The sequence below is a fragment of the Bubalus kerabau genome, chromosome 6, assembly GCF_029407905.1.
Source record: "Bubalus kerabau isolate K-KA32 ecotype Philippines breed swamp buffalo chromosome 6, PCC_UOA_SB_1v2, whole genome shotgun sequence".
In the NCBI taxonomy this organism is placed as follows: domain Eukaryota; kingdom Metazoa; phylum Chordata; class Mammalia; order Artiodactyla; family Bovidae; genus Bubalus; species Bubalus kerabau.
Window position 1 is genome coordinate 110,992,928 of NC_073629.1, and position 23,674 is coordinate 111,016,601.

Consider the following 23,674-nt stretch of genomic DNA (forward strand, 5'->3'; position numbering starts at 1 on the left):
CACACATTAGTCATGAGGAAAATACAAATTAAAGCTATAAATTAATATCACTACACATTTACTAGAATAACTAAAATTAAAAATTGATAATACCAGGTGATAATAATTGATTATAATTCATAACAATTGATAATAACTGATAACAACTGATAATAACTGTTATTATCAATAACAATTGATAATTGTTAGTAATGTCATGGAGCAGACAGAATTCCCAGACTGCTGGTAGGAATTCAAGATGGTACATGTACTTTGGAACACACTTTGTCAGCTTTCTTACAAAGTTAAAAATACACAACAGACCCCACAATTCCATCCCTGGATATTTTCCCCCAAATGAAAAACATATATTCTTCACAAAGATGTTTATATTAGAATGTTCACAGCAGCTTTATTTAAAAACACCCAAACCGGAAATAACCCAAATTTCCAGTAGCTATTAAACAATTATATAAACAGTAGTTTATCCATAAAATGAAATACTCAGAAATAAAAAGGAATGAACTAGTGATACATGAAACAATATGGATAACTCTCAAAAACATTATGCTAACTGAAAGAACCCAGATACAGAAGAGTACAAATTATATGATTGCATTTGTATGAATTTTAGAAAAGGTAAAGCAGTACCATTTTACACCCGTCCACAAAGCAGGTCAGTCAGTGGCTGTCAGGAGCTGGAGATGAAGACTGACTGGAAATGGTAACAAGGCAAATTTTTTCACAAGGGAAGTACTGTGATTGTAGAGGTAGTTACGTACTGCATACATTTATCAAAGCTCATCAAACTGTACACTTAAAATTTATGAATTTTTAAACGTAATTACAACTCAATGGAGATTTTTTTTAAAAGGCTATTATTGTTTAAATTTTAGTATGAGAAACCCCAGTCACCATGAAGAAGTCTTTGTGTACCTCACTATTATAACTGTACTAAATAAAACAGCAAACCTCATTATTGTATTTAAAAGCTAAATTTAAAGACTTTAAAAAAAGAGGAAAGTCTATAACAAGGATTATAAAAAACAAAAGAGAAAAATCCTTCAATTGTGGAAAAAGTCCCTTTTAAAAGAAATGTAAAATAAAAGATATGGTTTTTTACTTCAAAAAGCAAAAACATGAAAATTCAAGATTGGGAAATAATAAATAAAACAAAATGTTAGAAAAATCAAGCTACTGCTTACTCTTCGTCTGGGCTGGGGGAAGCCATCTCTGTGTCGTCTTCTTGTTCGGGAACGTACCTGGATTCCCTGTCCTTTGTTCAATGGGTCAAAGGATTCTGTGATAACCAGGAGAAAGCATAATGTGAGATAAATAACTCACAGTTAAATAAAGTCTCAGACTGGAGGAGGAAATATCAGGTAATCATCACTATATTGTTTTGATAAAATACAGATTTTACTTATATACTTGAGGAAACAGAGGAGATATAGCATGAATAAAAACTTTATTAACAATCAAGAAAATCCCCTATATGATTACTGTGGGAAAGTTAAAAATAACAACAAAAACAAACTAAACTTTTGTAAAGAAGAAGATGGTATGAATCAATACCTTTGAAGTCAGGGACCATCTGTGCCTTTAGATAGTAATCATGCATCATAACTGCTTCAAAATGTCGATTCAGAGTTGTACCTATCTTCTAAAAAAGGACTTTCAGCAGTCAGGTTACACTGAACAAACCTGAGGGGAAATCTGCTTCCAGATCCTGTTCAGTTTCCCCTTTTGAGAACTGCTTCACTTCTAAATCAGCCTCTTGCACAGTATTTGACTTTAAGGCATAATGATTTAATTCTTCCTCCCAGCTATGTGGAGTAGATACCGCCTCTGATTCAAGATCACCACTGTAAGTACTTCCTTGGTCTGAAATAATAAAAAACAAACAAGCCCTCAAAATGAAATAAGACTCCTGACATGCTCATACATCTCCCTGAAATCCTAAATAACAGAAAGTTAGGTATCGTTGCTGGACAATTCTGTAGTTACTCTCAAGAATGAAGCAACTTGTTCACCAGGATCACAGAAATGGATTTATATTCTTGGTATACACTTTAGTACATAAGTTCAATTAATCTCTAAAACCAATATTTGAGGTAGCTTTTATCAGTCTCTTTATAAATTACCACAAATTCACAGTTCTCTGATGCCCCCTACAAACGGCTTAAATTATTAATATTAAATCCAAGGTTGCTAATACTTTATGGGTTTGTATCACTAACAGATACAATATTTCTAAGTTTCATAATGTATTTACAATTACAAACCTTTTTCAAATATCTTGGTGTCTAAAAAGAGTTCCTGTTCAGAAGTTTGGGATTCTAAAGAAAAAGAAAAGCACATAATGTCAATTTATATGTACATGTGAACAAACTGCATCTCAAATGAAATGACTGCAAAATACCCTGCATATACAGAATAATTCATTAATAAAAATTAAGCATTAGCGATAAATAAATTACAACTGGGTAACAGTGGTTATATTTCCAAATAGCAGTATTAAAAAAGTCAAGGCAAGAGATGTCTATTTTGGATTCTGTGCTATCTGAAATTTCTTTCTTTCTTTCTTTTTTTTTTTTTTGCTTTTACTTTTTAAAATATATTTTTAAAAAATTTTTATTGAAGGATAATTGCTTTACAGAATTTTTTTGTTTTCTGTCAAACCTCAACATGAATCAGGCATAGATAAACATATTTCCCCTCCTTTTCAAACCTCCCTCCCATCTCCTGCCCCATCCCACCCCTCTAGGTTGATACAAAACCCCTGTTTGAGTTTCCTGAGCCACAGAGCAAATTCCCATTGGCTCTCTATTTTACATATGGCAATGTAAGTTTCCATGTTACTCTTTCCATACATCTCACCCTCTCCTCCCCTCTCCCCATGTCCATAAGTCTATTTTCTATGTCTGTTTATCCATTGCAGCCCTGTAAATTAAATTCTTCAGTACCATTCTTTCAGATTCCATATAAATGCGTTAGTATACAATATTTATCCTTTTCATTCTGACTCATTTCACTCTGTGTAATAGGTTCTAGGTTCATCCACCTCATCAGAACTGACTCAAATGCATTCCTTTTTATGGCTGAGTAATATTCCACTGTGTATATGTACCTCAACTTCTTTATCCAGTCATCTGTCGATGGACATCTATGTTGCTTCCATGTTCTAGCTATTGTAAACAGTGCTGCAATGAACAATGGGACACATTTGTCTTTTTCAATTCTGGTTTCCTCAGGGTCTATGCCTAGGAGTGGGATTGCTCGGTCATATGGTGGTTTTATTCCTAGTTTTTTAAGGAATCTCCATACGGTCTTCCATAGTGGCTGTATCAATTTACATTCCCACCAACAGTGCAAGAGTCTTCCCTCTTCTCCACACCCTCTCCAGCATTTATTGTTTGTAGACTTTTTGATGATGGCCATTGTGACTAGTGTGAGATGATATCTCATTGTAGTTCTGATTTGCATTTCTCCAATAACAAGCGATGTTGAGCATCTTTTCACGTGTTTGTTAGCCATCTGTATGTCTTCTCTGGAGAAATGTCTTTTTAAGTCTTTTTCCCACTTTTTGATTAGGTTGTTTTTTCTGTATGAGCTGCTTGTATATTTTGGAAATTAATCCTTTGTCAGTTGTTTCACTTGCTATTATTTTCTCCCATTATGAGGGTTGTCTTTTCACCTTACTTATAGTTTCCTTTGCTGTGCAAAAGCTTTTAAGTTTAATCAGGTCCCACTTGTTTACTTTTGTTTTTATTTCTGTTACTCTAGGAGGTGGGTCACAGAGGATCTTGCTTTATGTCATCGAGTGTTCTGACTATGAAATTTCTTTTTTTAATAACAAACACATACAATGTTTATTTACTCATAGGTTGAAAAATCTGTTCTACATTGCTTCCCCCCTGAAAAAAAAGATGTACCATGAAATGGAGAACAGACTTAGAATATAAATACATTAGCAATCAGCACATGAAACTGAACAGAAGTTCTATCAATTATAAACTACCTTATTATTACTACTTTTTTTTTTTTTCTTTTGGTTGCACCACACAGCATACAGGATCTCAGTTCCCTAACCAAGAATCAAACCTGTGTTCTCTTCAGTGGAAACAGTCTTAACCACTGGACCACCAGGGAAGTCCCTGTAGAAGTACTTTAAAAGTAAAGAGTTTAGGGCTTTCGGTTCAAGATGGTGAAGGAAGCATGCTCATCTCCTCCTATGACAGCAACAAAATTGCACCTACCTGCTGAGTAATCGACAGGACACAGGGACGCACCATAACAAGATAAGCCACATCCAAAGACAAAGAAGCTGCAGTGAGAAGGAGTGGCGCAATCACAATAAAATCAAATCCCATACCTGTCAGGTGGATGACCCACAAACTGCAGAATAGTAGTACCAAAAGAAGTACTGCTGTGAAGTACCCACTGCTGAACCTCCCACTGCTGTGAAGGTGTTGAACCCCACATCAGGCTTTCCAGCCTGGAGCTCTGACAAAGGGTCTGGGAATCTCCAAGGGAATCTGGCCTTGAAGGCCAGCAAGATCTGATGAAAGGACTTTCACTGGGGGAAAGACTGGGGGAAATAGTCCTCCAGTCTTGGAGGGCACAAGCAAAGTCTTGCACATACCAAGACCTAGAGGGAAGGAGCAGTGATCTCACAGGAGACTGAACCAAAAACTACCTGCTAGTGTTGGAGGGTCTCCTATGGAGGGATGGGTCAGCAGGGCCTCACCAAAGGTACAGGGGCACTGGCTGCAGCAGTCCAGGAAGGTCCCCTTTGGCATAAGCCCCTTTAGAGGTCACCATTAACCTTACCATAGAGCCTGTGGACCCCAGGGTTGGGTCACCTCTGGCCAAACAACTACCAAAGAGGAAGCACAACCCCACCCATCAGCAGATAATCTGATTAAAGCTTTACTGACCAAGGCCTTGCCCACCAGAGCAAAACCCGGTTTTTCCCACCACCAATCCCTTACATCAGGAAGTTTACACAAGCCTCTTAGCCTCCTCCATCAGAGGGCAGACAAAAGAAGCAAGAACTACAGTCCTACAGCAGCTAAAACAAAAACCACATTATAGAAAGTTAAACAAGATGAAAAAGCAGAAATCTATGTCCCAGATAAAGGGACAAGATAAAACCTGAGAAAAACAACTAAGTGAAATTGAGCTAGGCAACCTTCCAGAAAAAGAATTCAGAATGACAGTGAAGATAATCCAGGATATCTGGAAAACAATGGAGAAGATGCAAGAAATGTTTACCAAAGACCTAGAAGAACTAAAGAACAAACAGAGATGAATAATACACTAGAAGGAATCAATAGCAGAATAACTGAGGCAGAGAACAGATAATGACCTAGAGGACAGAATGGTGGAAATCACTGCTGTAGAAGAGAATATAGAAAAAAGAATGAAAAGAAATGAGGACAGCCAAGGAGATCTCTGTGACAACACTAAACACCAACATCTGCATTAGAGGGGTATCAGAAGGAGAAGAGACAGAGACAGGATCTGAGAAAATATTAAGAAATAATAGATGAAAACTTCCTTAATAGGGAAAAGAAATTCAAGAAGCACAGAGAGTTCCAGACAGGATAAACCCAAGGAGGAATACACAGAGACACACAATACTCAAAACTGACAAAAATTAAAGACAAAGATAAACATTAAAAACAACAAGGGAAAAACAACAAATAACATACAAGGGAACTCCCATCAGGCTATCAGCTGATTTCTCAACAAAAACTCTACAAGCCAGAAGGAAATGGCATGGTATATCTAAAGCGATAAAAGGGAAGAACCTATAAGCAAGGAAACTCTATCCAGCAAGACTTTCCTTTCAGATTTGATGGAGAAATCAAAAGCTTTCCAGACAAGCAAAAGTTAAAGAGAATTCAGCACCATCAAACCAGCTTTACAACAAATGCTAAAGGAACTTCTCCAGACAGGAAACACAAGAGAAGGCAAAGATCTACAGAAAATAAACCCCAAATAATTAAGAGAATGGTAACAGGATCAAATGCACCAACCAAAAAACAGACTGGCTGGATGGATGACAATATGTGCGTGTTTGCATTTCCACTTACTACATCACTCTGCTTGACGCCCCAAACTGTTATGTAATTATTTCATACTGTTAGGTTAATCATGTTCCCATTATGGTTTGCAATTGTAATTATGTTTTATTTTCTTGTCTGGATATTGATTGTGAAAACTGATAAACATCTTTCACTATTGTGATTATGTAACTATTACTCACTTAATACCATTGTATCATGATTGGTCAACAGAAAAATGATAGAACTCTGTATCACCAAAACTACCATTTAATACAAAAACCTGTAAACACTTTTGAAAATCCAGATGCTTATCAGAATTATCTTGGATTTTTAAAATATTTATTTATTTGGCTGCACCAGGTTTTAATTGCAGCATGTAGATCTTCAATCTTCTCTTGCAGCAAAGGAAGATCTTTAGTTATGGCATGAGAACTCTGAGTTGTGGCATGTGGGGTCTAATTCCCTGACCAGGGATTGAACCCAGGCCCTCTGCATCGGAAGCAGAGTCTTGGGCACTGGACCACCAAGGAAGTCCACTATCTTGGAATTTTTTGAAAAATACAAATTACAGGTATTGCTTTTTTCCCCTTCAGAGCTACAGATATATTTCTAATGAGCAGCCATGTTTAAAAACAACTGGACTGTAACTTTTGTTGTTAATGTTCAGTTCCTCAGTCGTGTCCCAACTCTTTGTGACCCCATGAACCACAGCACGCCAGGCTTCCCTGTCCTTCACCATCTCCTGGCGCTTGATCAAACTCATGTCCATTGAGTCAGTGATGCCATCCAACCATCTCATCCTCTGTGGCCCCCTTCCCCTGCCTTCAATCTTTCCCAGCATCACGGTCTTTTCCAATGAGTCCGCTCTTCACATCAGGTGGCCATAGCACTGGCACTTCAGCATCAAGTCCTTCCAATGAATATTCAGGGTTGATTTATTTTAGGATTGATTGGTTTGATCTGCATGCAGTCCAATGGACTCTCAAGAGTCTTCACCAGGACCACAGTACAAATTCAATTCTTCAGTGCTCAGCCTTTTTTATTGTCCAGTTCTTACATCTATACATGACTACTGGAAAAACCTTTTTTATTGTCCAGTTCTCACATCTATACATGGCTAATGGAAAAACCATAGCTCTATATGGACCTTTGTTGGCACAGCGATGTCTCTTTAACTTTTATCTAGTTTGTTTCACTTTTTCTATTTCATATTCAGTGCTCCCATTTCATTTAGTTTATGTTTTCCAATTTCTCCACCTCTTCTGGTTTTTTTTTTTTTGGTGGGGGGGTGTTCTTTCTCAAGTCTTTATCAAGTGTAGTAGAAAAGCTTTTGTATCAGTTCAGTTCAGTTCAATTGCTCAGTCGTGTCCGACTCTTTGCGACCCCATGAATCGCAGCACGCCAGGCCTCCCTGTCCATCACCAACTCCTGGAGTTCACTCAGACTCATGTCCATCGAGTCAGTGATGCCATCCAGGCATCTCATCCTCTATCATCCCCTTCTCCTCCTGCCCCCAATCCCTCCCAGCATCAGAGTCTTTTCCAATGAGTCAACTCTTTGCATGAGGTGGCCAAAGTACTGGAGTATCAGCTTTAACATCATTCCTTCCAAAGAAATCCCAAGGCTGATCTCCTTCAGAATGCATTGGTTGGATCTCCTTGCAGTCCAAGGGACTCTCAAGAGTCTTCTCCAACACCACAGTTCAAGAGCATCAATTCTTCGGCACTCAGCTTTCTTCACAGTCCAACTCTCACATCCATACATGACCACTGAAAAAACCATAGCCTTGACTAGCCGGACCTTTGTTGGCAAAGTAATGTCTCTGCTTTTGAATATGCTATCTAGGTTGGTCATAACTTTCCTTCCAAGGAGTAAGCGTCTTTTAATTTCATGGCTGCAGTCACCATCTGCAGTGATTTTGGAGCCCCAAAAAGTAAAGTCTGACACTGTTTTCACTGTTTCCCCATCTATTTCCCATGAAGTGATGGGACCAGATGCCATGATCTTCGTTTTCTGAATGTTGAGCTTTAAGCCAACTTTTTCACTCTCCACTTTCACTTTCATCAAGAGGCTTTTGAGTTCCTCTTCACTTTCTGCCATAAGGGTGGTGTCATCTGCATATCTGAGGTTATTGATATTTCTCCCGGCGATCTTGATTCCAGCTTGTGCTTCTTCCAGCCCAGCGCTTCTCATGATGTACTCCACATATAAGTTAAATAAGCAGGGTGACAATATACAGCCTTGATGTACTCCTTTTCCTATTTGGAACCAGTCTGTTGTTCCATGTCCAGTTCTAACTGTTGCTTCCTGACCTGCATACAAATTTTTCAAGAGGCAGGTCAGGTGGTCTGGTATTCCCATCTCTTTCAGAATTTTCCACAGTTTATCGTGATCCACAGAGTCAAAGGCTTTGGCATAGTCAATAAAGCAGAAATAGATGTTTTTCTGGAACTCTCTTGCCTTTTCGACAATCTAGAGGATGTTGGCAATTTTATCTCTGGTTCCTCTGCCTTTTCTAAAACCAGCTTGAACATTTGGAAGTTCACGGTTCACATACTGCTGAAGCCTGGCTTGGAGAATTTTGAGCATTACTTTACTAGCATGTGAGATGAGTGGAATTGTGCGGTAGTTTGGGCATTCTTTGGCATTGGAATGAAAACTGACCTTTTCCAGTCCTGTGGCCACTGCTGAGTTTTCCACATTTGCTGGCAAATTGAGTGCAGCACTTGCACAGCATCATCTTTCAGGATTTGAAATAGCTCAACTGGAATTCCATCACCTCCACTAGCTTTGTTCGTAGTGATGCTTTCTAAGGCCCACTTGACTTCACGTTCCAGGATGTCTGGCTCTACGTCAGTGATCACACCATCGTGATTATCTGGGTCGTGAAGATCTTTTTTGTACAGTTCTTCTGTATCTTCTTGCCACCTCTTCTTAATGTCTTCTGCTTCTGTTAGGTCCATACCATTTCTGTCCTTTATCAAGCCCATCTTTTCATGAAATGTTCCCGTGGTCTCTCTAATTTTCTTGAAGAGATCTCTAGTCTTTCCCATTCTGTTGTTTTCCTCTATTTCTTTGCATTGATGGCTGAGGGAAGGCTTTCTTATCTCTTCTTGCTTTTCTTTGGAACTCTGCATTCAGATGCTTATATCTTTCCTTTTCGCTTCTCTTCTTTTCACAGCTATTTGTAAGGCCTCCCCAGACAGCCATTTTGCTTTTTTGCATTTCTTTTCCACGGGGATGGTCTTGATCCCTGTCTCCTGTACAATGTCACGAACCTCAGTCCATAAATATATAAATATATATAAATAAATAAATATAAATATATAAATAATATGTACAATATATATATTTCAGAAAACTTAGGAATTTTCGCCTAACTAAAAAATTTATGACATTTTAATTCCACTTGTTTGACTTAGAATGAATAGAATGCTAGATTTCTAACTAAAAAAACATATCCAACAAGAAAAGTTTTACTGTATAGAACAGCAAACTATACACAAGAAACTATAATCAACATCTTGTAATAATCTATAATGGATAATAATTTCAAAAATATTATATCTGTATATGTATAACTGAATCACCTTGCTATCTACCTGAAACACTGTAAGTCAACTAAATGTCAATAAAATACATATATTAAAAAATAAATTTAAAAAGTTTAAAGATTCAGAGTATTAAAAAATCAGTTTTAAAAACCAAGGAAAACTGTCTCTCTTCCCTGAAATCAAAGATAAATGAGCCAGATCCTTTCAGCTGGAATTAATTTTTCCCACTGTTATATTTCTAGACCATTTGATTTTACTTACACTATGATGATTAAAACTGGCTTGAAGCTTAAAGTTTTTCTGTTTGACTCCATTGCAAGTTAAGGCAAACTCACAATATTTGTACAGAGAAAATATTTGATAAATGCTGACTATTAATGTGAATAGAGAAGCCAAGTTAAAATGAGGTTTATCATTAGAAATGGCCTGAACTTCCAAAATAAGTATCAGATATTAGAAGACCAAGTACAAGAGCAATATTCTAAGACATTAACATCCATATATAAATGGGTCACAACTATCAGATTATACACCAAAGAGCAAAATGAGACCAGAAACTTTGGGATAATGACAAAAAGCTTTTTATCCATCTCTCAAAGCATATATGATTTAAAACTACAGTGGCAACACAACTGGAAAGTTGACAGTAGCTTTTTCAAATGCTAAACTGTTCAGAAAATCTCTAGAACGTATTATACAAAATCAGAACCCAGTGGCTAGCTTTCTAAAAGCCATCACGGGAAAAAAGTTGTCAGAAAAGAGTAATTTGTTGGGTCATCAATGATATGTGAAAGTTCAGTTCATTCGCTCAGTCATGTCTGACTCTTCATGACTCCGTGGACCAGCGCACGCCAGGCCTCCCTGTCCATCACCAACTCCCAGGGTTTACTCAAACTCATTTCCATTGAGTCAGTGATGCCATGCAACCATCTCATCCTCTGTTCTCTTCTCCCATCTTCAATCTTTCCCAGCATCAGGGTCTTTTCAAATGAGTCAGCTGGCCAAAGTATTGGAGTTTCAGCCTCCAACATCAGTCTTTCCAATGAATACTCAGGACTGATCTCCTTTAGGATGGACTGGCTGGATCTCCTTGCAGTCCAAGGGACTCTCAAGAGTCTTCTCCAACACCACAGTTCAAAAGCATCAATTCTTCGGCACTCAGCTTTCTTTACAGTCCAACTCTCACATCCCTGCATGACTACTGGAAAAACCATAGACTTAACTAGATGGACCTTTGTTGGCAAAGTAATGTCTCTGCTTTTTTTGCTTTTAAAAAAATTCACCTGTACATTTCAACTACCTTAAACACTGTTTCCTCTATCTTTTCTTATGATTATATCTCTTCTTTCATCCATAAATCAAGAAGGTGGTAATTAAGGCTGGAAACCATTCTGGAATACATACTACTGAGTTCTAGTCAAAATCTTTTCTTTGAAGTGAGACGGACCTGGATTCAACTTCTGGTTTCATTATGTCCTGATTGTATAACCATGGCTAGCCTATTTTCCAAAAGAAGAATCTAAAGTAAACAATACTTCCCTCATGGAGTAGTTGTAAAGATTAAATGAGGTGACGTATACAAGTGCATTTAGGACAATGCCTAGCATACAGCAAGGACATAAATCTTAACTACTGTTATTATCATTATTATACACTCATAAAATGGGATTTATCTATAGGCTATTTTGAACTAAATGTTTTTCCATCCTAAAATTTTATTGAACTTCTACCAACAAGCTGATTATTATACAACAGGAATTTTTATTTGGGGACCAGGGGCTTCCCCAGTGGCTCAGTCACTAAAGAATCTGCCTGCAATGCAGGAGACTGCCTTCAATGCAAGAGACCCGGGTTCAATTTCTCGGGAAATAAGTCTATCATCAAAACTACTACTTGTGAGATCATTTAAATACAAAAATAATAAACAAAATACAAATAAATGGAGAAGTAAATGGAAATGGCAACCCACTCTAGTATTCTTTCCTGGGAAATCCCATGGACAGAGGAGCCTGGTGGGCTATAGTCCATGGGGTTGCAAAGAGTCAGACACAACTGAACAACTGAGCACACAGGCTTTGACAACACGTATAAAACCAGAATATGATCATGAAACAGGGATTTGTATGTTATTTTTCTGAAAACATTAAGAACCAGAAATTATATCAAAACTTAGTTTTTTTCCTAAACTGCATAGAGTTTCCGAGTTAACAAGCTTAACAAGCCCACAGACTTGGTATTTAAACACAAGTAAAGCTTTTAGACTTAGTGGCTGAACAACAGCAAAAGCTTTTAGAGACTTCCTGACTGGCTAATACTTAAAATTACTCTTTCACTTTCATTGACCTGAAAATCTGCAGATGTGCTTTTCTTTTTTATTTCCTTTAAAATTATACCAACCTCCCTGAGATAGAGTCTTCTCCTTCTCCTCATCTTCTGCAATCATTTCTGCCATTTCAAGGAGATCTGCTTCAAAAGGATGTGAGGGAAGCTTTTCCTTAATGTCCTCAATACTCTCGGTGACTTTATCTTCGTTACCCATTGAGGATGGAATAAGCAAAGGGACAGGCATCTGAAAGACCAAGGACAGACTGAAGAGTTTCTCGGGAAATAAGTCTATCATCAAAACTATTACTTGTGAGATCATTTAAATACAAAAATAATAAACAAATCCAAGATATTCTATGGCCAACAATTAAAACAGCCTTGCTAGTTTGTTTTTATAAGACTACAGTCTCTTAAATAAAAATTCAGTAAGTGCTTTTCAGACACTCAAAAAAAGTATCTCTGAATCCTTTAAAAGAATAATTAAGCAATTCATTTTTATTTTTGATTATATTTCTTGTTTAATATTTTCATACAAGTGTTTCTCGTAAGAATTCAGTACCAAGAAAATATGTATTTTCTGATAAAAAATGAATACATTTTTCTTTCATAAAAAGTCAGAATCCTGGAAATCACAGTACTCCTCTTTTCAGCCATGCTAGAATATAAGATTCTAACACACACCATTTCCAATCTTTTTCTATGTTAGTGGCCTTATTGTGTTTAAAATATTTTAAAAAACTACATCATAATCTTTTCTGAGAAGGCAGGATACAATCAGGAGCTGTCCTTTATATATTCCATGTTCAAGTAATTAAAGTAATATGATGATATCCAACATGAGTCAGGTATATTTTATCAACAAGTGAAAAGTTTTTATGGAGCTGCCAAATCTTAATTGAGAAAAACATGCACTAGATTAGCCTTAACCTCTCAATGATTACTCACTGGAACTGGAATTCCAAATGGGACTGGTGCATACTGAGTATAAAGATGAAGAGGTACAGGTACAAACACTGGTACTGGAACTGGCACCACAATAATTTGGGGCTGAGCTGGAGTGTCTTCTAATAAAAACAAAAATAAAAGCAAAAACCCACACAAAAACAAAGAGGGTTAGAAACAACATTTTAATAAAAAAATTCTTTTTGTACTTCAAAAGAAATATCTATGATACTAGGGTGCTTCCCAGGTGACTTAGTGGGTAAAGAATCTGCCTGCAATGCAGGAGACACAGGTTTGATCTCTGGGTAGGGAAGATCCCCAGGAGGAGGGCATGGCAACCCACTCCAGTATTCTTGCCCGGAGAATCCCATGGATAGAGGAGCCTGGTGGGCTACAGTGCATAGGGTGCAAAGAGTCAGACATGACTGAAGTGACTGAGCATGTACCCACAGACCCATGATACTAGGAGTTCATAGAAAGGAGAAATTGTGAAGAAAGGCTTGAGTATAAAGCACTAACAAAAAGTGGGCAAAACAATAATTATCAATGACACAAGAATAAGATGAATGGTGGCTATAATCTTGATGAATAAATGAACAGTGATCTTAGAAGGAAGATATAGAAAACTTAACATGAATAGTAGTGTATGTTAAACAGGAGACTGAATATATAAAAGGGCTCTTTTTATAAGGCTATAATACACATTTAAAATCATTTCTAGTAAACAGTAGGAAGTACTACAAATTGTTTAGCACAAAGTAATCGTATAAAAATTGCATTTTAAAAGATTAATTTTGCTGCCATCTTTGGATGGAATAGAAAGTATACAAAGCAACTACAATATTGGACAGAATAGAAAGTATACAAAGCAACTACAATATTGGACAGAATAGAAAGTATACAAAGCAACTACAATATATAGAGCTAAGACAATGAGGGCCTGAACTAGGGTGGTTATGATAGCTGTAGAAAAAGAGTAAGTATTCACAGCAGAAGGTCTAAGATATTAAAAAATTAAATAGAACTTGGACACTAACTTATACATGAGTAAGGAAAAAATGGGAAGGATGGAGGTAGGAGTCATTCAATTATTTAACAACCATCTAAAGTCTTTTCTGTAGGCCAGAAACATATGCTGGATAACTGTAAAATCATTAATGTAAGAGAAAGGTGTTTCTAGTAAGGAGAACTGAAAAGTCGACAATTTGTCTAGGGTCAGAAGTGGGGAATAATATGGGATCAATTTTACCATGGTACAGTGGACATAAAAAAAAAGTTATGATTAGAGACGTCTGATAACCACGCGGTTGTTTTTCAGTCACCTAGTTGCATCCGACTCTTTGAAACCCCATGGACTGTAGCACACCAAGCCTCCTTGTCCCTCACCATCTCCTGGAGTTTGCCCAAGTTCATGCCAACTGCATCAGGGATGCTGTCCAGCCAACTCATCCTCTGACGCCCTCCTCTCCTTCCATCTCATCCTTTGATGCCCTCTTCTCCTTCTGCCCTCAATCTATCCCAGCACTGGGGACTTTTCCAATGAGTCGTCTGTTCGCGTCAGATGACCAAAATACTGAAGCTTCAGCTTTAGCATCATTCCTTCCAGTGAATATTCAGGGTTGATCTCCCTTAAGATCGACTGGTTTGATCTCCTTGCCCTCCAAGGGACTTTCAGGAGTCTTCTCCTGCACCACAGTTCGAAGGCAACAACTCTTTGGTGTTTTGCCTTCTTTATGGTCCAGCTCTCACAACCATACGTGACCACGGGGAAGACCAGAGCCTTGATTATACGGACCTTTGTTGGCAAAGTAATGTCTCTGCTTTTCACCACGCTGTCTAGGTTTGTCATCTCTTTCCTGCCAAGAAGCAATCATCTTCTGATTTCATGGCTGCAGTCACCATACGCAGTGATTTTGGAGCCCCAAAAAAGGAAGATCTGTCACTACTTCCATCTTTTCCCCTTCTATTTATCATGCAGTAACCAAGCTACATGATGGTAAACTAGGTCACTATTTTGGGACTGACATGTACAAACTGCTATATTTAAAATAAATATCCAACAAGGACCTACTGCAAAAAAATATTAAAAATAATTTTTTAAAAAGCCACTATTGACACAATAAAAATACAGGACTATCTTATCTATAGCCTTGCTATACAACATGGTTCATGAACCAGCAGCACTGATATTACTCAGGAACTTAAAAGATGCAGAACCTCAGCTCCACTAAATCATAATCTACATAGCAACATTCCCAAGTAATTCATATGCATGTTCATGTTTGAGAAGTACTGCCTAGAGGATAACCTTCCAGGTCTCAGAATCTAAGATTCCTTCCTATTGTAAAAATTCTGGGATTTTCAGATGGCAGCATGAGGAGCTCCAGAGATCCATTCCTTAGGGAAACAAGCAAAGCTGGTGAAAATCTAAAAAATAACCATTTAAATTCGTTTGAAGTTGTCCAAAGGGTACACATCAAATGGAGAAATGTTTAAGAAAATCTACTAAATACAGTAAGAACAGTAGGAGTCTATGACATGTGATCTACCACCTGCTCCACATCCCTGCCTCACCCAGCTCAATATGACAGAAACTGTACTCTGGAATGGATGTCACCAACAAGAATGGGCTCCTCTTCCTTCAGCTCCCAATTCAAGGTTACTGTATCTCACCAGGAGGGGCAGGCCACCATTATCTCTTATTCCCTCAAACTCCAGGACAGAAAGGTTAATTTCCTAGTGAGTATCACTACTACTCATTAAGAGAAAACCTACTACAGGAATTAAAACTCAACATTCAAAAAACTAAGATCCTGGCATCCGGTCCCATCACTTCATGGCAAACAGATGCAGAAACAATGCAAACAGTGACGGATTTTATTTTCTTGTGCTCCACAATCACTATGGACGATGACTGCAGCCATAAAATTAAAAGATGCCTGCTCCTTAGGAGAAAAGCTATGACAAACCTAGACAGCATATTCAAATGCAGAGACATTACTTTGCCAACAACGGTCCATAGAGTCAAAGCTATGGTTTTTCCAGTAGTCACGTACGGATGTGAGAGGTGGACCAAAAAGAAGGCTTAGTGCTGAAGAATTGATGCTTTTGAACTGTGGTGTTGGAGAAAACTCTTGAGTCCCTCAGATTGCAAGGAGATCCACCCAGTCAATCCTAAAGGAAATCAATCCTGAATATTCACTGGAAGGACTGATGCTGAAGCTCCAATACTTTGGCCACCTGATGTGAAGAACTGACTCATTGGAAAAGACCCTGATGCTGGGAAAGATTGAAGGCAGGAGGAGAAGGGGACAACCCAGGGCAAGATGGTTGGATATCATCACTGACTCAATGGACATGAGTTTGAGCAAACTCCAGAGATGGTGAAGGACAGGGAAGCCTGGTGTGCTGCAGTCCACGGGGCTGCAAAGGGTCAGACATGACTGAACATCAACAACTACAGGAACAGCAAGGCTATCAAAGCCAGGGTCTGAACAACCTTCATCCCAGTTCACTTGTAGGGCAGAGATTCCATGCTAGCAGAGGCAAGCTAAGAAGGTCAGAAGCTCACACTGTGCCCACAATCCAGAAAAGCAGTAGGTCAAAGAAGGAAGAGGCAGTTTATAAGAAAAGAAAGCCCTAAAGCTCTATCCAAAAGAACTGACTTTATTTGAAACAGAGTGTGGAAAAGTCCAAACCTAAGGGTGCTCTTTTTCATCAAGATGAAAAAAAGATGTCCTTTTCATTATAGGGGACTGGAATGCAAAAGTAGGAAGTCAAGAAATACCTGGAATAACAGGCAAATTTGGCCTTGGAATACGGAATGAAGCAGAGCAAAGACTAATAGAGTTTTGCCAAGAAAATGCACTGGTCATAGTAAACACCCTTTTCCAACAACACAAGAGAAGACTCTACACATGGACATCACTAGATGGTCAACACCGAAATCAGATTGATTATATTCTTTGCAGCCAAAGATGGAGAAGCTCTATACAGTCAGCAAAAACAAGACCAGGAGCTGACTGTGGCTCAGATCATGAACTCCTTATTGCCAAATTCAGACTTAAACTGAAAAAGTAGGGAAAACCACTAGACCATTCAGGTATGACCTAAATCAAATCCCTTATGATTATACAGTGGAAGTGAGAAATAGATTTAAGGGACTAGATCTGATCGAGTGCCTGATGAACTATGGACAGAGGTTCGTGACATTGTACAGGAGACAGGGATCAACATCATCCCCATGGAAAAGAAATGCAAAAAAGCAAAATGGCTGTCTGCGGAGGCCTTACAAATAGCTGTGAAAAGAAGAGAAGCGGAAAGCAAAGAAGAAAAGGAAAGGTATAAGCATTTGAATGTAGAGTTCCAAAGAATAGCAAGAAGAGATAACAACAGGGATCAATACAAAGAAATAGAGGAAAACAACAGAATGGGGAAGACTAGAGATCTCTTCATGAAAATTAGAGATACCAAGGGAACATTTCATGCAAAGATGGGCTTGATAAAGGACAGAAATGGTATGGACCTAACAGAAGCAGAAGATATTAAGAAGAGGTGGCAAGAATACACAGAAGAACTGTATAAAAAAGACCTTCACGACCCAGATAATCACGATGGTGTGATCACTCACCTAGAGCCAGACATCCTGGAATGTGAAGTCAAGTGGCCTTAGAAAGCATCACTACGAACAAAGCTAGTGGAGGTGATGGAATTCCAGTTGAGCTATTTCAAATCCTGAAAGATGATGCTGTGCAAGTGCTGCACTCAATTTGCCAGCAAATGTGGAAAACTCAGCAGTGGCCACAGGACTGGAAAAGGTCAGTTTTCATTCCAATCCCTAAGAAAGGCAATGCCAAAGAACGCTCAAACTACCGCACAATTGCACTCATCTCACACGCTAGTAAAGTAATGCTCAAAATTCTCCAAGCCACGCTTCGGCTATATGCAAATCATGAACTTCCAAATGTTCAAGCTGGTTTTAGAAAAGGCAGAGGAACCAGAGATCAAATTGCCAACATCCTCTAGATCGTCGAAAAGGCAAGAGAGTTCCAGAAAAACATCTATTTCTGCTTTATTGACTATGCCAAAACCTTTGACTGTGTGGATCACAATAAACTGTGGAAAATTCTGAAAGAGATGGGAATACCAGACCACCTGACCTGCCTCTTGAGAAACCTATATGTAGGTCAGGAAGCAACAGTTAGATCTGGACGTGGAACAACAGACTGGTTCCAAGTAGGAAAAGGAGTACATCAAGGCTGTATACTGTCACCCTCCTTATTTAACTTATATGTGGAGTACATCATGAGAAACGCTGGGCTGGAAGAAGCACAAGCTGGAATCAAGATTGCTGGGAGAAATATCAATAACCTCAGATATGCAAATGATACCACCCTTATGGCAGAAAGTGAAGAGGAACTAAAAAGCCTCTTGATGAAAGTGAAAGTGGAGAGTGAAAAAGTTGGCTTCAAGCTCAACATTCAGAAAACAAAGATCATGGCATCTGGTCCCATCACTTCATGGGAAATAGATGGGGAAACAGTGGAAACAGTGTCAGACTTTATCTTTTTGGGCTCCAAAATCACTGCAGATGGTGACTGCAGCCATAAAATTAAAAGACGCTTACTCCTTGGAAAAGTTATGACCAACCTAGATAGCATATTCAAAAGCAGAGACATTACTTTGCCAACAAAGGTCCGTCTAGTCAAAGGCTATGGTTTTTCCAGTGGTCATGTATGGATGTGAGAGTTGGACTGTGAAGAAAGCTGAGCACCGAAGAATTGATGCTTTTGAACTGTGGTGTTGGAGAAGACTCTTGAGCGTCCCTTGGACTGCAAGGAGATCCAACCAGTCCATCCTAAAGGAGATCAGCCCTGGGATTTCTTTGGAAGGAATGATGCTAAAGCTGAAATTCCAGTACTTTGGCCACCTCATGCAAAGAGTTGACTCATTGGAAAAGACTCTGATGCTGGGAGGGATTTGGGGGCAGGAGGAGAAGGGGATGAGAGAGGATGAGATGGATGGATGGCATCACTGACTCGAGGACGTGTGAGTCTGAGTGAACTCCAGGAGTTGGTGATGGACAGGGAGGCCTGGCGTGCTGCGATTCATGCGGTCGCAAAGGGTCAGACACGACTGAGCTACTGAACTGAACTGAAATGAAGGGTGCTCTGGAAAATAATAGTTCCTCTTAACTAAGACCCTGTATATATAATTCCAAAAGCTATGGAATTTGGATATATTTCCCATAATAAATAACTGTCATGAATAAGGAAATCAAATGAAGCATTCATGGTATGGTATTATCAACTACCTTTCCTCTGCCATAACTAAGGTAATGAAAACACCTAACCCACAGGGATACTGTAAGGACTCAATTGTGCAATGTATATAAGCAATGAAATACATCACCTATGAAATAAAAGACAATTAATGTAAGCACAAACCACATTCCTTTCCTTTAGGAAAAATTAAACCAAGAAAACACAAGGAACATACCTGTCTGGCATTCTTTGTTTTGTGTATGTGGTTTGCAAGAGGTGGCCTTGGTCTGTGTGATGGGTTTGCACAATAAAGCTTTATTCTTCAGAAGTCTTGGAGGCTGGGAAGGTGGCAGTTTCAGGACATCTGTTTGTGTACTTGCCTAGTAAAAAAATACATCAGAAACGAAAAGCTTACTAATTATGGGAAATATTGTATAAAGCACTGGAGAAGGAAATGGCCACCCACTCCAGTATTCTTGCCTGGAGAATCCTATGGACAGAAGAGCCTGGTGAGCCCCAGCCCACAGGGTCACACAGAGTCAGACACGACTGAGCGACTAACACTTCACTACATAATGTTACATTTCAAAGTACTGTAATTTCACAAGAAATGCTATACTGGAATCACATGGAAGACAAAGAATATAAATATTCAATTAAATATGTAAGAAATACAAAATTCCTGAAATATCAACAGCAATAAAGGAATACCTTGATAACTACATATTGACTCTGAATGTATCTAATTACCAGTTCTATTAACCAAGAAAAATAACATTTGTATTTATGAAATATTGTTGGTCAGTAACAATGATGGTTGAGCTTAAAATAAGAACTGTTTTTTCTTGACTGAGTTAAATCTTAGAAGAACCAGTTTCAAGATAACTAGAAATAATAATATCACTCATGATCCTGTAAGTAACTTGAGAAAAGATGATATGATAATTGTCCCAGAGACTAGCAAAGACTTTAGAAATGCCACTGTTCTAGTCCTAAGTTTTTCTCATTATTGATTTTGTCCTTAAGAGACAAAAATATTCAGCTTAAAAAAAAAAAAAAAAAAAAAAAGAATGCTTATTTATAGCATAATCTTCACTGAATGGGAAACAAACTACTTTCTACAAATACTTCATCTACAATCTGACTACATTACAAAATGCTCCAAATCCTTGTATGCCTGAATGCTATAAGATTTAATTCTATACAATTAAAACAAAAATTTTCAGTAACTATATAAAGCATTCAAAAAAACTGAAGTACATAAAAGACCTAGTTAAATAACCAGGAAATCCTGTTCCTGAACAAGATTAAATGAACTCATGAAATTTATTTTATATAATAAATAAAAAATAAATAAGGGCAAATCAGCTTAGACATATTCATTCTGCATAAGATGGAAAAGACAGTAGCAATAACAATAAAAATAATAAAACTTACATCCCCAATGATTTTTGCTGTTACTGTTGGAACTGCACCTGATATAAATAAAAATATAAAATTTAGGATCTTATTATTTAAACACTAGCATTAATAGCTGATTTTCAGAAAATAAACACAAAGTTTTATAATAAAAATATGTATTATCTTTTATTTTATTCAGGGGAAGAGTAGCATCTAAAGTATTATACAAGAAAAAAAGATTTGGAAACTACAAAAACACTGTTTAATGCCAAAGCAGCACATAAGGAACCACCGTTCCTAATATGAATGTGACAAACACATGAAAATGATTACAGACAGAAAAAAGGTAGAGGACCACTGTCGTCAACCTCAAAAAGGCTAAATAACTGCTGTCAAATCAAGCCATACCTTGTAAGACACTGTTAGAATTCACTGTGGGCTGAGCAGCAGGAGCACTTGCTAATGATACCACATTAGCTATAACTGGAGTTGAATCTTTTCTTAGAGATGGCGGCCCTGCTGAAGCAGCTGGCACCATGGAAATACTTGCTGATTAAAATAAACAAAAATAAGAAAACCTCATGTAATTTATATGAACATACATAGAAACCAACATCTTAAGATGGTTAAACAATGCTTTTATGTTACAGTAAAATAGATTTAAGAGTCACTTCAAGATTAACTGTATTTTTTTCTATTTTTAAATTACTGAACCTTAAAAGTATTCCATGTACTTTCGCTTGCATAACTATGCATGTGGTATATAAAAAAGGCTATGTGGTTTAGATTCTATGTTCTTTGTTATAATCTTAAGTGCTTTTCTAAAGAAGTCAAGATGTGTATCTTCAACTATAAAACGTTAACTGCCATTCTTTGCCATAAAGTTCTTACAGAGTTTATTTGACTAAATATACTCAGAGAAAACTGAAAGAATTTGGGGCATTAACCTAAGGTGTTAAACAAAAGGGATCTACATGTTAATGTGATTTGAACAGAATGAAATCTACAATTTATGAAATTATTTACAACTGTTTAAAGTTCTCAATCTGTGGAACAGTAGTTAGTCCCTGGCACTGACCTAAGACTAAAGTTTAATTTTACCTGCATTGTTTTGTGAAGGTGGGTCACACATACTTTGCTGATTACAGAACATCAAAATACAAAGCAGGTTACAGAAATGTTTCACTTCTCCCCGCCATTTCAAGGACTCACTGAGCTTACCCTGTCGCTTACAACCATCACATTTTGCCATCTGAAAAAAGAAACAGAAGACAGTAAAGAAGTAAGAAATAAATTATCTATGGACTGATGAAATAAAAGGTCCCAGGTAATGAGTGAGGAAATCTGCTTAGAATTTAGATCACTAAAAGGAAGGTTAACTATCCTAGAGGGAGGGGCAATATACAGTAGGGGACTAAGAGGTACAAACTACTATGCAGAAAATAAGCTATAAAGATACTGTACACCACAGGGAATATAGTCAATATTTTATAATTATAAGTGAAGTATAACCTTTCCAAATTGTTAATCACTATACTGCACACCTAATACTTGACCATACTATAATACTGTAATTCGGCTTTTTTTAAGAAAAAATGAAGGTTAATGATTCTGAAATTGGAAATTATGTCAACAATCTTATACAATATTAAAAAAAGTCACATTATAGAGATGCCAAAAATAGCAATTTTTAAAAAGTGAAATGGAAATAGACTGATCTTCCTTAAACATGTCAGAAGACTATTTTAAAGAATAAGTGAATAATTATAATTTTAAATATTTTAATGTTTTAAGACATATGTCTTCTACAAGGAAATTAAAAAACAAAAGCAATGTAACTTCAGTAACATTAAAGTCTTTTTAAATCCTACATTAATACTTAACACTGAAAATCATTAGTTGCCCTTTGTACTATTTGAAAGAAAAAAAGAAGGGAAAAATGTGCCCTAACTTGAAAAACCCAGGAATGTGAATCATATTTACCTGACAGAGCAAAACTGTATATTTGGACATGCATTCTTCACAACAAAACTCTTCTACTTTCCCCCCTAAATTATTCTGTACCAATTTGGGAGATGTCTGTAAACAATAACTGCACATTTTACAGTGATTTCCCCAGCGTTTTGCCAAGTCATGTTTATAAAGCAATTTGCAACCTAAAAAAATCAGAGAAGGTAAAATTAACATTAGAGAGAATAGTAAGTATTTACATCTTTAATTTAAATGCCCTATGATAAAGTTTGCACAGTTGGGTTCTCACCAATTAGTAGATCAAGAAATCAATTTAGAGGATTGATACTACCATTTTCTTTTTTTAAACAAAATAAGACAGCAGAGCAAATATTACAGTCCATCATATATAATAAAAGTCAGTTTTGTTTCATAAAACTTGTTTTCTTTGGGTATGTGATCATACACTGGGTCACAATGTAAAATGTATGTTTTCTGCATGTGGTCAAGAGGTTTGAAAGCCACTAGACTAGGAGGTTAATTCTGCATGGTTTTAGAGTAAAACAAAACATTCTAAACTTACAGTCATCTAAATAAGGAAGACATGCTGATTTGCATATTCAGAAATATAATGGATGTTTAAAAAAAAAAAAGTATAATCTTAGGATGCTACGAAAATTTAAGCAGTTCCTTTTAGAAATAAATATAAGAACTAAAAGATACTCATCAATCTAATAACATTAAACATTTTTCCCATCACCATGATCTTTTGCTATACACTGTGAGGATCTTTTCCTTCATTTTAACATCTTTATAATATGAAGGATTATACCAGAAAAGAGTGAACAAGTATAAACAAAACAAAAGGTTTTGGTGTTATATACAAAGGATGAAACAGATAAAACTTACACAGTGACAGCTTAAATTATCAACTACTTTTGAAACAACCAACATGCTCAGTAGGGAAGATAATCTTCTATCTTTACCTTCACTACAGAATGACTTGTCAGCACCTGAGAATCGTACAGTCTCCTTTATAATTTTCTCAATTTTACAATATTCACACATTGCCATTACATTATTTATTTTCTTATATTCATCAGAACAATTTTTGCCACAGAACTGAAACATTTTACCCTGCAAAGAAATAAGATTAAGTACTAATTAAACATTTGGCTTTTATCTT

The 23,674-nt window shown here is 37.1% G+C and overlaps 1 protein-coding gene across 9 annotated transcripts in view; it reads right to left on the bottom strand.

Moving 5' to 3' along the window:
• ZMYM4 (zinc finger MYM-type containing 4) overlaps positions 1-23,674 on the bottom strand; it is a 160,407-nt gene that overhangs the window by 33,246 nt on the left and 103,487 nt on the right. For all 9 annotated transcript variants that reach the window (XR_008716090.1, XM_055586439.1, XM_055586431.1 and 6 more), the window contains 11 exons: positions 23,475-23,625; positions 22,522-22,694; positions 21,640-21,790; positions 20,947-21,087; positions 20,575-20,612; positions 19,373-19,517; positions 12,878-12,996; positions 12,005-12,176; positions 2,265-2,318; positions 1,684-1,863; positions 1,185-1,279 (listed from right to left, as the gene is read on the bottom strand). Coding sequence is in view for 8 of the 9 variants with exons in the window: in XM_055586439.1 (XP_055442414.1) it covers positions 1,185-1,279; positions 1,684-1,863; positions 2,265-2,318; positions 12,005-12,176; positions 12,878-12,996; positions 19,373-19,517; positions 20,575-20,612; positions 20,947-21,087; positions 21,640-21,790; positions 22,522-22,694; positions 23,475-23,625 (1,419 nt within the window). In the remaining variant the exon portion in view is untranslated. The remainder of the gene's footprint in view (positions 1-1,184; positions 1,280-1,683; positions 1,864-2,264; positions 2,319-12,004; positions 12,177-12,877; positions 12,997-19,372; positions 19,518-20,574; positions 20,613-20,946; positions 21,088-21,639; positions 21,791-22,521; positions 22,695-23,474; positions 23,626-23,674) is intronic.